The 17,355-nt window shown below is 40.6% G+C and overlaps 1 protein-coding gene across 4 annotated transcripts in view; it reads right to left on the bottom strand.

The window, feature by feature from the left end:
- The window catches only part of CCDC171 (coiled-coil domain containing 171), a 166,727-nt gene that overhangs the window by 75,186 nt on the left and 74,186 nt on the right, over positions 1 to 17,355 (bottom strand). For 3 of the 4 annotated variants that reach the window (XM_073665129.1, XM_073665076.1, XM_073665004.1), the window contains 3 exons: positions 10,532 to 10,692; positions 10,163 to 10,291; positions 9,365 to 9,503 (listed from right to left, as the gene is read on the bottom strand). In XM_073665129.1, coding sequence (XP_073521230.1) covers positions 9,365 to 9,503; positions 10,163 to 10,291; positions 10,532 to 10,692 — 429 coding nt within the window. The remainder of the gene's footprint in view (positions 1 to 9,364; positions 9,504 to 10,162; positions 10,292 to 10,531; positions 10,693 to 17,355) is intronic. The other variant, XM_073665137.1, reaches the window with a different exon arrangement.

Genomic DNA, 17,355 nt, shown 5'->3' with positions numbered 1-17,355 from the left:
CTTCTCATGTTCAGCACCATGGAATCAATGGTGCTATATAAATAATTAATAATAATAATTCCCGTTGCAACAAGGAACAACTGCTATACGTTATGTCTTTGTCGTCCTGTTAGGCCGTGAAGGCTGTATTTGTTTTGATAACGTTGTACTGGTTTATAGAGATAGTGTTTCTGTGTCTACCTCTATGTGCAGCCGAGTGAGCCGATCTACCACAATACACACAGTGGTTGAAATAAGTATTGAACACGTCACCTATTTTCTAAGTATATTTCTAAGGCTAAGTGCCCACGATGCAGAAATGCTGCATATTTTTTCCGCTTTTCCCTGGCAGGAAAAACGCATGCGGATTTTACATGTGTTTTTCCTGCCAGGTAAAAGCGTTTGTCAAGCGTTTTTGCATGCACTTCTGCATGCGGGATATAAAGCGCTTTTTCAAGCGATTTTAGCATCACTTGGAAAAGTGCTTGACAACTTGGTCACACTATATAAATCCATGCAACCGGCATGGATTTATATAGTGTGACCAAGTAATAGTTAAAAAAAAAAAAATGGTAAAAAATAAAAATTATACTTACCTTCCAATGGCCCTCGGTGTTTTCTCCGCTCCGTCTGGTCTGTTGTATGGGTCGCGGTGGTGTGAAAGGACCTGCGGTGACGTCATTGAGTCACGTGACAGGTCACGCGACCACCGACGTCAGCGGTCACGTGACCTGTCACATGACTAAATGACGTCATGGCAGGTCCTTTCACACCTCCGTGACCCATACAGCAGACCGGATCGCTGAGGAGACCGGGGGCCATCAGAAGGTAAGTATAATCTTTATATTTTATTTTAAATTCTTTTTTTAACAGGTTCTATGGTACCCGAGTCTGGATGAGAGTCTCCTCTTCTCCAGACACGGGTACCATCCGCACATAGAATCACATAATATCCGTATGTGCAAATGTGCTGACACGGATAATATGCGTTTCAATGCAAGTCAATGGCGGCAATTACGCTGCGTGTCCGCAAAATTAATGGACATGCTGCGCATTTATCCGCAATGATAATCCGCAGCGGAAATTTCCGCAGCATGTGCACAGCACATGCGGATTATCAATGGGGACCATGGGGCACGTATTACAAAGCGTTTTTTAAACCTTTTCGCTGCGGAAATTCCGCGGCAAAAACGCTTGAAAAACGCATAGTGGGCACGCAGCCTAAAGAGTCTATTGACATTAAATTCTCACCAGATGTCAGTAACATCAAATCCCCAGGGAGAAAGAAATCAATCCATAGATGTCCATAAAATAAGTTATGTGTAATAATGAGAAATGACACGGGGAAAAAGTATTGAACAAATGAAGAAAGAGGTGCAAAAAGGCATGGAAAGGCATGACACCAGCTGAAATCTATCTGTAATTAGAAAGCAATCCTGCCACTTAATTAAAAATAATACCAGGTTTAACTGATGAAATATAAAAGGGTGTCTCATTTCCAAGATGACACACAAGAAACATCTCATGATGGTTAAAACTAGTTAGCTGTCTCATGATGGTTAAAACTAGTTAGCTGCAAAACATACTGATGGCATTGGTTTCAGAAGAATTTCTAAACTTTGAGGGCTCCAGTGAGCACTGTGGAAAGAACGTAATTTCACCAAAACCAGCCACGACAGGGTGCACCCTACAAGATTTCAGACAGAGGAGTGAAAAGAATTATCAGAAGAGTTGTCCAAGAGCCAACGACCACCTGTGAATAGCTACAGAAAGACCAGGAATCAGTAGGTACAATTGTTTCAAAGAAACCAGGGGAGGAGTCCTGAGGAGATAATTTGCATATTCCCACTGCATTTTGGGGTAAGTGAAGAGTCTCCGCGAGCTCAAAGAACACTGGATTTTGGCTGTTGGAGCTGAAAAGAGGACATCGGTAAACCAGGGGAGGAGTCCTGAGGAGATAATTTGCATATTCCCACTGCATTTTGGGAACATTAACAATAAGAACATGGAAGAGTCCAGGAGCCATTTGGTGAGCTGCATATCCTGCTACATGTTCACAGACTTGCCAGTGGAAAAGCCAAACTTCACATGCCAGAAATGCAAGCTTGTGTCCCTGTTGGAGGAAAAGTTGCGAAATCTAGAAGAGAGGTTAACTACCTTGAAAATCATTAAGGAAGGTGAAGAGTTCTTAGACAGAGCAGAATTATCTCTTCATGATTCAGAAAGAGAAGAAATTCGAACTGCACCTGACGAAACAGAGGAATGGAAGCATGTGACCCACAGAAGCAGGAGGATCGAGAGGCAGTCAGCACCCATACTGCTCAGGAACCAGTACCAGGCTCTCACGCAGGAGAACCATGAAGAAATACAGCAAGATAAGACTTTGCCAGCAATGAATAACCTTGTAAGCCCTCAGAATCCTCCTGGATGGAGAAAGAAGAATGTTGTGAAGAAAAAACGGAGAGTGGTGGTCATGGGGGATTCCCTGTTAAGAGGAACAGAGGCCGCTATCTGCAGACCAGACATAACCTCAAGAGAAATGTGCTGTCTTCCAGGAGCAAAAATAAAAGATGTGTCTGACAGGATATCAAGACTCTTCAGACCTACAGATCACTACCCATTCCTGCTAATACATGTGGGGACCAATGACACCGCAAGAAAGGACCTGGAAACCATCTGCAGTGACTTTGAAGACTTAGGCAAGAAAGTGAAAGAATTGGGAGCGCAGGTGGTCTTCTCATCCATCCTCCCAGTGGATGGCCATGGAACAATGAGGTGGAATAAGATTCTACAGGTGAACAACTGGCTACGTCGATGGTGCCGTCAACAAGGATTTGGATTTCTGGATCACGGAATGAATTACCTATACGATGGACTACTTGCTAGAGATGGGGTGCACCTTACGAAGACTGGAAAACATGTATTTGGAAGTCGCCTTGCTACACTCATCAGAAGAGCTTTAAACTAGAACAATGTGGGAAGGGAAGCAAAAGGCCAGAAAAAGCCATACAGCTGACAAATACTATTGAGATCTCTGCTACTGGAAGTGGAAAAGAAGAACAAAGACAAAAAAATCGAAATAATAAAAATATGAGAGGAAGAGAAACCAATCACAAACTAAAATGTTTTTATACAAATGCACAAAGCATGGGCAACAAACAAGGAGAATTGGAACTACTAATGCAGGAAAAGGAATATGATATCATTGGAATCACTGAAACTTGGTGGGACGATACACATGATTGGAATAAAAGGCTAAAAGGATACAACTTATTTGCAAGAAACAGACTTGATAAACGAGGAGGAGGTGTTGCATTGTATGTTAGAAAAGCGTATATCTGCACAGAGATTGAAGCTTCAGAGACTGGGAGTTCTGTGGAAACTGTTTGGGTAAGAATACAAGGAGAGAACAACGGAAAGGACACCATTGTAGGCATTTACTACAGGCCACCTGGGCAAGCTGAAGATATGGATGAACTCTTTATGTATCAAATGACCAAGTTCTCCAAAAAATATGACGTAGTGGTCATGGGAGATTTCAACTATCCAGACATTTGTTGGGAATCTCTCTCAAGTAAAACTAACAGGTCAAGCAAATTCTTATCCTCTCTTGCTGATAACTTTATCTTCCAAAAGGTAGGGGAGAAAACAAGGGGATCTGCTACTTTGGATCTAATTCTTATAAACAGGGAGGAAATGGTTGAGGAGGTAAAGGTGGCTGGGACCCTAGGAGGCAGCGATCATGCTATTATAGAATTTTGGATAACTAGAGGAGGAAGACATGTGAAGACTCAAACTTCAAGGTTAGATTTTAGAAAGGCAGATTTTAAGAGACTCAGAAAGAGAATAGGAGGGATCCAATGGCTGGATGTCCTTATGGACAAAAATGTCCAGGAAGGATGGGAAATTTTTAAAAATGAGATTTTCAAAGCACAATCGTTAACAATCCCGAAAAGTAGGAAAAATGGGAAGCATTTAAGGAAACCAGGATGGATGAACACAGAACTTAAACACATGCTAAAAAGAAAGAAAGAAATGTTTATTAAATGGAAAGAGGGAGGCATATCTAAAGAAGATTATAATGCAGTCTGCAGATCCTGTAGGGCACGTATCAGGTTAGCTAAAGCTGACAATGAATTAAGGCTTGCAAGAGATGTCAAAAGCAATAAAAAAGGATTTTGGGGGTATGTCAAAAGTAAAAGAAAAGTCAAAGATGCTATAGGATTTTTACAGGATGAAAATGGAGAAATGGTAAGAGAGGATGTTGAGAAGGCCGAACTTTTTAATTCCTATTTTGCATCTGTTTTCTCTCAGAAAGAAAATGTAACATCAACTGATCTTCACTGTCCTTTTAAAGGAATAGAGGAATCCAAGTTATCAGTAAACAGAGAGATTGTGAGGGAATATTTAGCTAACATAAATGAGTTCAAGTCTCCAGGTCCAGATGAATTACACCCCAGAGTACTGAAGGAGATTGTAGAAGAAATTTTAGAACCACTCTCCATAATCTTTGAAAATTCTTGGAGAACAGGAGAAGTCCCAGAAGACTGGAGAAGAGCAAATGTTGTTCCTATCTTCAAAAAGGGGAAGAAGGTGGACCCAGGGAACTATAGGCCGGTGAGTCTGACTTCTATACCAGGAAAGATCTTTGAACAAATTATTAAACAACATGTATGTAAGTACATGGATAAGAATGAAGTGATTAACCAGAGTCAGCATGGGTTTGTAACTAACAAGTCATGTCAGACTAACTTAATTTCCTTCTATGACAGAATCACTGACTGGGTGGATCAGGGAAATGCTGTAGATATAGTATATCTTGACTTCAGCAAAGCATTTGACAAAGTATCTCACATCATCCTTATTGAAAAAATGACCAAGTATGCAATGGACCAGGCAACTGTTAGGTGGATTCATAACTGGCTTAGTGATCGGACTCAAAGGGTGGTTGTAAATGGCTTCACATCTAGCTGGATGAATGTCTCAAGTGGGGTACCACAGGGCTCCGTCCTGGGACCTGTATTGTTCAACATCTTTATCAATGATTTAGATGAAGGAATTGAGGGTAAACTGATTAAATTTGCTGATGACACAAAGCTAGGAGGGATAGCTAATACTAGAGAAGAGAGAGAGAGGATTCAAAAAGACCTAAATAAACTGGAGCAGTGGGCAGCAACCAACAGAATGGTTTTTAACAGGGAAAAATGCAAAGTACTACATCTGGGCAATAAAAATGAAAAAAGCATATACAGAATGGGAGGAATAGAGCTAAGCAACAGTACATGTGAAAAAGACTTAGGTATACTAATAGATCATAGACTGAACATGAGTCAACAGTGTGATGCAGCAGCAAAAAAGGCAAATACAATTCTGGGATGTATTAACAGAAGCATACAGTCTAGATCACGTGAAGTCATTATCGGTCTTTACTCCTCTTTGGTCAGACCTCATCTGGAATACTGTGTACAGTTTTGGGCACCACATTTTAAAAAAGACATAGACAAACTGGAGCAAGTTCAGAGAAGAGCGACCAGAATGGTGACTGGTCTGCAAACCATGTCCTATGAGGAACGGTTGCAGGATTTGGGAATGTTTAGCTTGCAAAAAAGAAGACTGAGAGGAGACTTAATAGCTGTCTACAAATATGTCAAGGGCTGTCACATTGTAGAAGGATCATCTTTATTCTCATTTGCACAAGGAAAGACTAGAAGCAATGGGATGAAACTAAATGGGAGGAGACACAGATTAGATATTAGAAAAAACTTTTTGACAGTTAGGGTGATTAATGAGTGGAACAGGCTGCCACGAGAGGTGGTGAGTTCCCCTTCAATGGACGTCTTCAAACAGAGGCTGGACAGACATCTGTCTGAGATGATCTAGTGAATCCTGCTTTGAGCAGGGGGTTGGACCAGATGACCCAGGAGGTCCCTTCCAACTCTACCATTCTATGATTCTAAAACTATAAGTAATGCACTCAGCCTCCATGGCCCGTATGCACGCTCATCAAGCAAGACTCCATTGCCGAACAAAAAGTATGTTCAAGCGCATTTAAAATTGACTCAACAACATTTAGACAAGCCTGTGAAATACTGGGAGAATATAGTCTGGGGAGGTGAGACCAAAATTTAACTCTTTGGATGTCATAATACACATCATGTTTGGAGGCCAAAATGCACTGCAAATCACCCCCAAAACACCATACCAACAGTGACGTTTGGAGGTGGGAACATCATGATGTGGGGCAATTTTTCAGCATACGGCAGTGGAAAACTTCACATGATTGAAGGAAGGGTGAATAAACAAATGTACCAAGATTTTCTTGATAAAAAAATCTGCTGCCATCTACCAAAATGATGTAGATGAAAAGAGGGTGGACATTTCAGTAAGATAATGATCCCAAACACACAGCCAAGGACACTCTCAATTGGTTTCAGAAAAAGAAATTAAAGCTGCTAGAATGGTCCAACCAATCACCTGACCTCAATCCAACAGAACATTTATGGAGGAACTAAAGCTCAGAGTTCATGGAAGGAGCCCACAGAACCTTCAGGATTTGAAGAGTGTTTGTGTGGAAGAATGGGCCAAAATTACACCTGAGCAATGCATGTGACTAGTTTCTCCATACAGGAGGCATCTTGAAGCTGTCATCACCAACAAAGGCTTTTGTTTAAAGTATTGATTAAATTTCAATAAGTATGTTCAATACTTTATCCCTGTGTCATTTCTCATTATTACACATAACTTAAGTTATAGACATCCATGGTTTGATTGCTTTGCCTCTGTGGATTGGTTGGGTTGTTACAGACATCTGGTGAGAATTTCATGTCAAAAGCACCTTTAGAAATATATTTACTTAGAAAATTAGTGACGTGTTTAATACTTATTTCACTCGCTGTATATAATGTAAACATATACACACATGGTCAAAATTGTTGGTACCCCTCGTTTAATGAAAGAAAAACCGACAATGGTCACAGAAATAACCTGAATCTGACAAAAGTAATAAATTAAAAATCTATGAAAATGAACAAATGAAAGTCAGTCATTGCTTTTCAACCCTGCTTCCACAGAATTAAAAAAAAAATTAAAACTCATGAAAAAGGCCTCGACAGAAATGATGGTACCCCTGAAAAAAATGTGACAAAGGGACATGTTAAATCAAGTTGTGTCCACTAATTAGCATCAAAGGTGTCTACAATCTTGTGATCAGTCAGTGGGCCTGTATATAGGGCTGCAGATACTCACTGTGCTGTTTGGTGACATGGTGTGTACCACACTAAACATGGACCAGAGGAAGCCAAGGAAAGAGTTGTCTCAGGAGATTAGAAAGAAAATTATAGACAAGCATGTTAAAGGTAAAGGTTATAAGACCATCTCCAAGCAGCTTGATGTTCCTGTGACTACAGTTGCACATATTATTCAGAAATTTAAGATCCATGACTGTAGCCAATCTCCCTGGACGTGGCGGCAGGAGGAAAATTGATGACAAATCAAAGAGACTGATAATACGAATGGTAACAAAAGAGCCCAGGATAACTTCTAAAGAGATTAAAGGTGAACTTCAAGCTCAAGGAACATCAGTGTCAGATCGCACCATCTGTCGTTGTTTGATCCAAAGTGGACTTCATGTGAGATGACCAAGGAGAACTCCATTGTTGAAAAAAATCATAAAAAAGCCAGACTGGAATTTGCCAAACTACATGTTGACAAGCCACAGAGCTTCTGGGAGAATGTCCTATGGACAGATGAGACAAAAATGGAAGTTTTTGGCAACGCACATCAGCTCTATGTTCACAGACGGTAAAATTAAGCATATCAAGAAAAGAACACTGTCCCTACTGTGAAATGTGGAGGAGGCTCTGTTATGTTCTGGGGCTGCTTTGCTGCATCTGGCACAGGGTGTCTTGAATCTGTGCAGGGTACAATGAAATATCAAGACTACCAAGGGATTCTAGAGAGAAATGTGCTGCCCAGTGTCAGAAAGCTCGGTCTCAGTCGCAGGTCATGGGTCTTGCAACAGGATAATGACCCAAAACACACAGGTAAACACACCCAAGAATGGCTAAGAGGAAAACATTGGACTATTCTGAAGTGGCCTTCTATGAGCCCTGACCTAAATCCTATTGAGCATCTTTGGAAAGAGCTGAAACATGCCGCCTGGAAAAGGCAACCTTCAAACATGAGACAACTGGAGCAGTTTGCTCATGAGGAGTGGGCCAAAATACCTGTCGAGAAGTGCAGAAGTCTCATTGACAGTTACAGGAATCGTTTGATTGCAGTGATTGCCTCAAAATATTAAGTTAAGAGTACCATCATTTCTGTCCAGGCCTATTTCATGAGTTTAATTTTTTTTAAATTTCTGTGAAAGCAGGGTTGAAAAGCAATGTCTGACTTTCATTTGTTCATTTTCATAGATTTTTAATTTATTATTACTTTTGTCAGATTCAAGTTATTTCTGTGACCATTGTGGGTTTTTCTTTCATTAAACGAGGGGTACCAACAATTTTGACCACGTGTGTATATGACTGCAAACAAGATTTGTTATTTTGCACACCCAAAATAGTAACTGTCCTGACAAATTCATTCAAAACCATGTTGTAAAAATAAGTACAACACAATGCAAGTCTTAGGAGTAAAGCTAAAGTTAAGACTACAAAATTCTAATCAACAAGAATTTAACCACAGGTAAGTTAAACAGGTGTTCAGCAGACAGTTGAATATAAAAGGGTGTTAATTAAAGAAAACCCCTTCCCATTTCATGATGTCAGCAATAGCACCACATGGAAGAGAAATGTCAAGACCTGAGAAAGAAAATCATTTCTTTACAGAAGAAAGGTGTAGCCTACAAGAAGATCAGCAAAGGTAGTATCACTTTTGCTACAGTATTCTGATTGGCAATTCTCAGTCAGAATACTGTAGCAAAAGTGACACAAAAATTTAACACATATGGAACTGAAGCCATGTCACAGAGTCCAGGCCGACTACGGAACAAAAAAGCCTGTCTACAATGTGCCAGGGCCCATACTGAAAAATATGAAAATTACCGGAACATTACACTATGGCGTGATGAGGCCAAGATAAATGTTTTTGGAACTGATGGCTGGACTTTAAAGGAGACCGTATTTGTTATTGTATGCAGCAATACTGTGGTTCAAGTCCTTTATGGGAAATAACGAAAATAGTAAAAGGAAAAAATAAAAAGTTTATAAAAATATGACACCCCCCCCCCATTAAAGTTTAAATCACCCCCCCCATTCACAAGTAAAAGTCGTCCTACAAGAAATAAGCCCTCATACTTCTATGTGGATAAAAAAATTAAGAAGGAGATTGACCATGTTGGACAGGGGTGAAAACTGCTAATATAAAAAATCTCATGAGTTTGTACCTTTTCAAGGTTTAGTTCCATTGCGGCCAAACTTTCTTCTGATGTCTTCAGTTTTATAGTCTGATCTGTAATCACTCTGTTTTGCTTCTCAAATTCCGCTTTAAACTCCTTCACTATATAGGAATACTCCTTCTCCAAACTGGTATTTAGATGCAAAACATAAATATAAGTAATGTGTGATGTAGTACAACTTCACAAGTGTCTGTAAGGCTAAAGAATATTAAATAAGATATTCCAGCTGCGATAATGATACAAATGTCCAAATATTTTTTGGAAAGTGACATTACAGGTGTTGTTCTAATCTTCAATCTTCAAGAGCGCACTGCTCCTCTGCCTGTTGGCTTTCTATTTCCTGGTGAGCGCGCGCTCCTGAAGACTAACAGTTCATATCATTGGCATGGTCACGCCGCTGGTCTGAACTGTGCACGATAACATGCTGGAAACAGAAGCAAATTTCCCCCTGCAACATCAGAAAAGCACAGTGGCACTAAAGCTTGCCGGATCCAGCGATTCGGTCAGCTTCAGAGCTGCACTCCTAGCCTAGGAAACCGGACAGGTTGACAGGTTGCTAAGGCGTCTAGTAATCTAGGCATCGAGCAGTAAACTATAAAATTAAAAAACCCTCCATTTTTTAGACCCGAGAGGAATTTTAATAAGGTGTAAATTGCAAAGTTGCTTTTTTTTAGAAGTACTTTAAAATTTTAATAACTTAAAAAGTTGTGACAAACCCTTTAAATAAATTCTCCCATAATTATAAACCATTGAGTTGCCTTCTTGTCAAGGTAGTAAAAATTCTACCTAGTTGTTATGTCTATCAAAGGGGCTTTCCAACACTCATTGTCGGCATTCGTGATGATCCAACCACTGAGACCACCAATGGTTACGAGTACTGTAGTGTGCTGTCCTCTTACTTTTTTTCCTACAAGACTAGACACAACAAGAGTGTAAAGTCAACAAAAACTACATTTACATAATAATAGCGGAGATCTCAGAGTTGGGCTTCTATCAAACATACACTGATGAAATATCCTATGGAAATTGATATTAAATGTCTTGTTACCAGTTTCCCAGCAGAATACTGCTAATTGCTGGTGATCTATATAGCGGGAGATACTGAGACACCTTATTTTTCTGAACAACCCCTTTAAGCATTATTATTATACTTACTCGTGCAGTTTTCCTCCCAATTCTTCTGCAGTCTCTTTTTCTCTATTATAAGCATTTTCAACTTCTCTAAACTGACTTCTGATGAGGTCTAAGTCTGATGTGGTTTGTGCCTGGCTGGCCTTCTCCACTTCTAGCGAGCCCTCAAGATCCCGAATCCGGAGCTGGAAAAACAAAAGTCCCCTATTAATTTTACAGTGCATCAGGTCATCCTGTTCGGCAAACCAATGGTCATAAGTTGTCCATGCATGGTAAGTTTATTGTTACCGATCCAAATTGTTTTACAAACATAGGTCCTCGTATATCAAAACTGTCTAGGCCAGGGGTCTCAAACACGCGGCCCAGGCATGCGGCCCCTCAAAGTTCCATTTTGCGGTTCTAAGGCCCCTGAGACGATCGCGGCCCAGACCATGGGACGCCGATATTAGTGCTTCTATTCTACTGAATGTGTGTCCTCAGAAACACATTCAATTGAAAGGTCTTACGGCGCAGAAACCGGCACTCTGCAACGGCGCAGAAACCGGCACTCTGCACCGCAATACCTATACCAGCCACAGGCCAATCAGAGGCCAGCAGCAGACGTCGGCATCTCCGTCGCAGCCGAGAATGACGTCACTGCCATGCTCCGACCCGGCTGTGGAGGAGGAAGAGGACACTGTTCGCCGAGGGAGTGAGGTCCGTTTTTTTTTGTGTGTGTGTGTAAAGAGGGACAGAATCATAGAATCATAGAATGGTAGAGTTGGAAGGGACCTCCTGGGTCATCTGGTCCAACCCCCTGCTCAAAGCAGGATTCACTAGATCATCTCAGACAGATGTCTGTCCAGCCTCTGTTTGAAGACGTCCATTGAAGGGGAACTCACCACCTCTCGTGGCAGCCTGTTCCACTCATTAATCACCCTAACTGTCAAAAAGTTTTTTCTAATATCTAATCTGTGTCTCCTCCCATTTAGTTTCATCCCATTGCTTCTAGTCTTTCCTTGTGCAAATGAGAATAAAGATGATCCTTCTACAATGTGACAGCCCTTGACATATTTGTAGACAGCTATTAAGTCTCCTCTCAGTCTTCTTTTTTGCAAGCTAAACATTCCCAAATCCTGCAACCGTTTCTCATAGGACATGGTTTGCAGACCAGTCACCATTCTGGTCGCTCTTCTCTGAACTTGCTCCAGTTTGTCTATGTCTTTTTTAAAATGTGGTGCCCAAAACTGTACACAGTATTCCAGATGAGGTCTGACCAAAGAGGAGTAAAGACCGATAATGACTTCACGTGATCTAGACTGTATGCTTCTGTTAATACATCCCAGAATTGTATTTGCCTTTTTTGCTGCTGCATCACACTGTTGACTCATGTTAAGTCTATGATCTATTAGTATACCTAAGTCTTTTTCACATGTACTGTTGCTTAGCTCTATTCCTCCCATTCTGTATATGCTTTTTTCATTTTTATTGCCCAGATGTAGTACTTTGCATTTTTCCCTGTTAAAAACCATTCTGTTAGTTACTGCCCACTGCTCCAGTTTATTTAGGTCTTTTTGAATCCTCTCTCTCTCTTCTCTAGTATTAGCTATCCCTCCTAGCTTTGTGTCATCAGCAAATTTAATCAGTTTACCCTCAATTCCTTCATCTAAATCATTGATAAAGATGTTGAACAATACAGGTCCCAGGACGGAGCCCTGTGGTACCCCACTTGAGACATTCATCCAGCTGGATGTGAAGCCATTTACAACCACCCTTTGAGTCCGATCACTAAGCCAGTTATGAATCCACCTAACAGTTGCCTGGTCCATTGCATACTTGGTCATTTTTTCAATAAGGATGGTGTGAGATACTTTGTCAAATGCTTTGCTGAAGTCAAGATATACTATATCTACAGCATTTCCCTGATCCACCCAGTCAGTGATTCTGTCATAGAAGGAAATTAAGTTAGTCTGACATGACTTGTTAGTTACAAACCCATGCTGACTCTGGTTAATCACTTCATTCTTATCCATGTACTTACATACATGTTGTTTAATAATTTGTTCAAAGATCTTTCCTGGTATAGAAGTCAGACTCACCGGCCTATAGTTCCCTGGGTCCACCTTCTTCCCCTTTTTGAAGATAGGAACAACATTTGCTCTTCTCCAGTCTTCTGGGACTTCTCCTGTTCTCCAAGAATTTTCAAAGATTATGGAGAGTGGTTCTAAAATTTCTTCTACGATCTCCTTCAGTACTCTGGGGTGTAATTCATCTGGACCTGGAGACTTGAACTAATTTATGTTAGCTAAATATTCCCTCACAATCTTTCTGTTTACTGATAACTTGGATTCCTCTATTCCTTTAAAAGGACAGTGAAGATCAGTTGATGTTACATTTTCTTTCTGAGAGAAAACAGATGCAAAATAGGAATTAAAAAGTTCGGCCTTCTCAACATCCTCTCTTACCATTTCTCCATTTTCATCCTGTAAAAATCCTATAGCATCTTTGACTTTTCTTTTACTTTTGACATACCCCCAAAATCCTTTTTATTGCTTTTGACATCTCTTGCAAGCCTTAATTCATTGTCAGCTTTAGCTAACCTGATACGTGCCCTGCAGGATCTGCAGACTGCATTATAATCTTCTTTAGATATGCCTCCCTCTTTCCATTTAATAAACATTTCTTTCTTTCTTTTTAGCATGTGTTTAAGTTCTGTGTTCATCCATCCTGGTTTCCTTAAATGCTTCCCATTCTTCCTACTTTTCGGGATTGTTAACGATTGTGCTTTGAGAATCTCATTTTTAAAAATTTCCCATCCTTCCTGGACATTTTTGTCCTTAAGGACATCCAGCCATTGGATCCCTCCTATTCTCTTTCTGAGTCTCTTAAAATCTGCCTTTCTAAAATCTAACCTTGAAATTTGAGTCTTCACATGTCTTCCTCCTCTAGTTATCCAAAATTCTATAATAGCATGATCGCTGCCTCCTAGGGTCCCAGCCACCTTTACCTCCTCAACCATTTCCTCCCTGTTTATAAGGATTAGATCCAAAGTAGCAGATCCCCTTGTTTTCTCCCCTACCTTTTGGAAGATAAAGTTGTCAGCAAGAGAGGATAAGAATTTGCTTGACCTGTTAGTTTTACTTGAGAGAGATTCCCAACAAATGTCTGGATAGTTGAAATCTCCCATGACCACTACGTCATATTTTTTGGAGAACTTGGTCATTTGATACATAAAGAGTTCATCCATATCTTCAGCTTGCCCAGGTGGCCTGTAGTAAATGCCTACAATGGTGTCCTTTCCGTTGTTCTCTCCTTGTATTCTTACCCAAACAGTTTCCACAGAACTCCCAGTCTCTGAAGCTTCAATCTCTGTGCAGATATACACTTTTCTAACATACAATGCAACACCTCCTCCTCGTTTATCAAGTCTGTTTCTTGCAAATAAGTTGTATCCTTTTAGCCTTTTATTCCAATCATGTGTATCGTCCCACCAAGTTTCAGTGATTCCAATGACATCATATTCCTTTTCCTGCATTAGTAGTTCCAATTCTCCTTGTTTGTTGCCCATGCTTTGTGCATTTGTATAAAAACATTTTAGTTTGTGATTGGTTTCTCTTCCTCCCATATTTTTATTATTTAAATTGTTTTGTCTTTGTTCTTCCTTTCCACTTCCAGTAGCAGAGATCTCAATAGTATTTGTCAGCTGTATGGCTTTTTCTGGCCTTTTGCTTCCCTTCCCACAATGTGGGACATTGTTACAAGTACAAGATGGAGACAAGGATGGGACATTACCATATGATGCAAATCAAAATGGGGACATTACTATAAGATGGGGACCAAGATGGAGACATTACTACAAAATGGGGATATTTATTTATTTTATTCACTTATATAGCGCCAATAATTCCACAGCGCTTTATAGTCATCACTGTCCCCACTGGGGCTCACAATCTACATTCCCTATCAGTATGTCTTTGGAGTGTGGGAGGAAACCGGAGATCCCAGAGGAAACCCACACAAACACGAGGAGAACATACAAACTCTTGATGGCAACCAGAATTGGGACATTACTATAAAGAATGGGACCATGATGGTATCATTACTATAAGATGGGGATATTACTATAAGATAGGGAACAGGATGGGGACATTACTACAAGATAGGGACATTACTATAAGATGGCAACCAGGATGGGGACATTACTATTTGATGGCAACTAGGATGGGGACATTACTATATGATGGCAACCAGGATGGGGACATTACTTTATCATGGCAACCAGGATGGGGACATTACTATATGATGGGGACATTATTATATGATGGCAAATAGGATGGAGACATTACTATATGATGGCGACGAGGATGGGGACATTACTACAAGATGTGGATCAAGATGAGGACATTACTACAAGAGGGTGACCACTATTACAGGACAAGGGACATTATTACAGGACGGGGGGACCATTACTACAGGTTGAGGGACATTATTACATGACAGAGCCCATTATTACAGGACAGGCGACATTATTACAGGACGGGGACTATTACTACAGGATGAGTGACGTTATTACAGAATTGGGGATATTTTTACATGATGAAGAACATTATTACAGGCTTGGGGACATGATTACTGTAAAGGGCTAATTGTAAAACAATAATACCGTATGGGGCCGATAGGAGGACAAAAAAAGGAAAACATTTAAAAAAAAAAAAAATCTAAATAAAGTATGAAAAAAAGGAAAAATACTTGGCCACTAAAAATGGTGTTTTATGTAAAAACTGAAGTAAAAATGAAGACCTGTATCATTACCCATATGATAAAGACCATTAAAAAGAGTAAAAAAAACATGGCAAAAATTCTAATAATAATGATGATCAAAAAGTCATATAGAAAAATAATGGTGTTCCTCAATCTCCCACAAAGAATGTGGCCCTTTATATTAAATTTTTCTATGTTCCCATTTACCCAGCCGTGTTTGAGACCCCTGGTCTAGGCTATGTTCCTATGTTGCGTTTTTGCTGCGAATTTTAATTTTTTTGCCGCCAAAGTCTCATCTCTTGGCTGTGAAAAGGCTGCAGCCAAAACGCAGCTGCGTTTTTCAGGATCCCAAAGTTTGGCTTCTATTCCAGCTTGCAAGCATAAACAATACAAGGTATTACGCCACCAATGCAAGATAAACATTTTTTTGCGAAAATGGGTACTTTGATCAAATTAGGGGAAAAAGATTTTTTTTTTATGTTTATTAGGTAGGACATTGTTTACCTTTAACACATATCATTAATATATCATTGACTCATTCAATCAAACTATGCTTGGATTGGGGAGAACCTAAAGGATTGCTTTAAAAAAAAAAAAAAAAAAACGAAGTACAAATTACATTACAATAAAAAATAGAATTAGACTTACCGGTAATTCGGTTTCTAATAACCCACCACGACAGCACCAAAGGAGGATGTCACCCCACCCTAATAGGGACAGCAAATACGAAGAGGTTTAAAATAGCCCCTCCCACATCCTCCCTCCAGTGTTATTACAAAGGACCACAAGAGTATAGATGCTTCAAATTAAATTTTTATTTCTACTGATCAAGCTGTCGTAGAAACAATAAGCGAGGGGGAGGGAATTACGCGTGCTGTTGTGGTGGGTTATTAGAAACCGAATTACCGGTAAGTCTAATTCTATTTTCTCTAATAACCCCCCACGACAGCACACAGGAGGCATACCAAAGATATACTAGGGAGGGACAATAGCCTGAAGGACCTTCCTTCCGAAGGCTAAATCTCCAACAGACATTAGGTCTAGTCAGTAGTATTTGGAGAAAGTATGAATTGAGGACCATGTGGCAGCTCTGTAAATCTGTTCGATGGATGCGCTGGCTTTTTCAGCCCAGGAGACAGATATCGCCCTTGCAAAATGGGCCTTGAGCTTTGCTGGAGGAGGTAGATCCTGGATCTGGTAAGCCTCCGTAATCGCCCTCTTAATCCAGTTGGCTATTGTGGATTTTGCGGCTTTCTTTCCTCTGTTTGGACCTTGTGTATGGACAAATAGGTTCTGGTCTTTCCTTCCTTCTTCTGTTTCCTGAAGATAGTGCAGTACTATTCTCCGAACGTCCAGAGTGTGGAATTCCATCTCTTTTTTGTCTTTTGGGTTGTCACAAAAAGATGGAAGGATTATCTCCTGAGATCTGTGGAAATTTGAGACCACCTTAGGTAGAAATGAAGGGTCAAGTTGGAAAATTAGACGATCTTCCAGGATTCTCAGGTAGGGTTCATTGACCGAAAGGGCCTGTAGTTCACTCACTCTTCTGGCTGTAGTTATTGCCACCAGGAAAGCCGTCTTCCAGGTCAGCCTGTCCAGTCTGATGGTTGATAAGGGCTCAAAGGGTGGAAGGGTTAACCCTTTCAGAACAATGTTAAGGTCCCAGGGGGGAACCAGGTCTGTTACTCTAGGGTGGATGCGGGTGGCTGCTCTTCATAAATCTTCTTACCCACTGATGTTCCGCTAGTCTTTGATCGAAGTATGAACTTAACGCCGCTATCTGGACCTTAAGAGTACTAGGTCTGAGACCTTTGTCCAGACTTTCTTGTAAAAAGTCTAGAATCTGAGCCACATCAGCCCTATGAGGGTCTGGGCGAGTGGGTGTGTAGCACCCTGAGGATTCGGCTGCTACAGGAGTATTGCACCTCAACCCAGAGGTGTGATATTCCACTCCCGGGTAAGGATGGAGTGTGGAACTGAGCTCGGTAGGCTGCATGCACTACACACATCCCATTTCCGAGGAGCAGACCGACGGTACTCCCACTTAGAAATGTGCAGGTACGACCGAGTCTGTTCCTGGCTGGAGTGGGAGGGGGGTGGTACATCCC

This window comes from Phyllobates terribilis, unplaced genomic scaffold (assembly GCF_046119375.1).
Source record: "Phyllobates terribilis strain yellow unplaced genomic scaffold, ASM4611937v1 Scaffold_1__5_contigs__length_1240528914, whole genome shotgun sequence".
Lineage (NCBI taxonomy): Eukaryota > Metazoa > Chordata > Amphibia > Anura > Dendrobatidae > Phyllobates > Phyllobates terribilis.
Note: the sequence above shows the minus strand (reverse complement) of the source record. Positions and strands in the feature narration are given on the sequence as shown.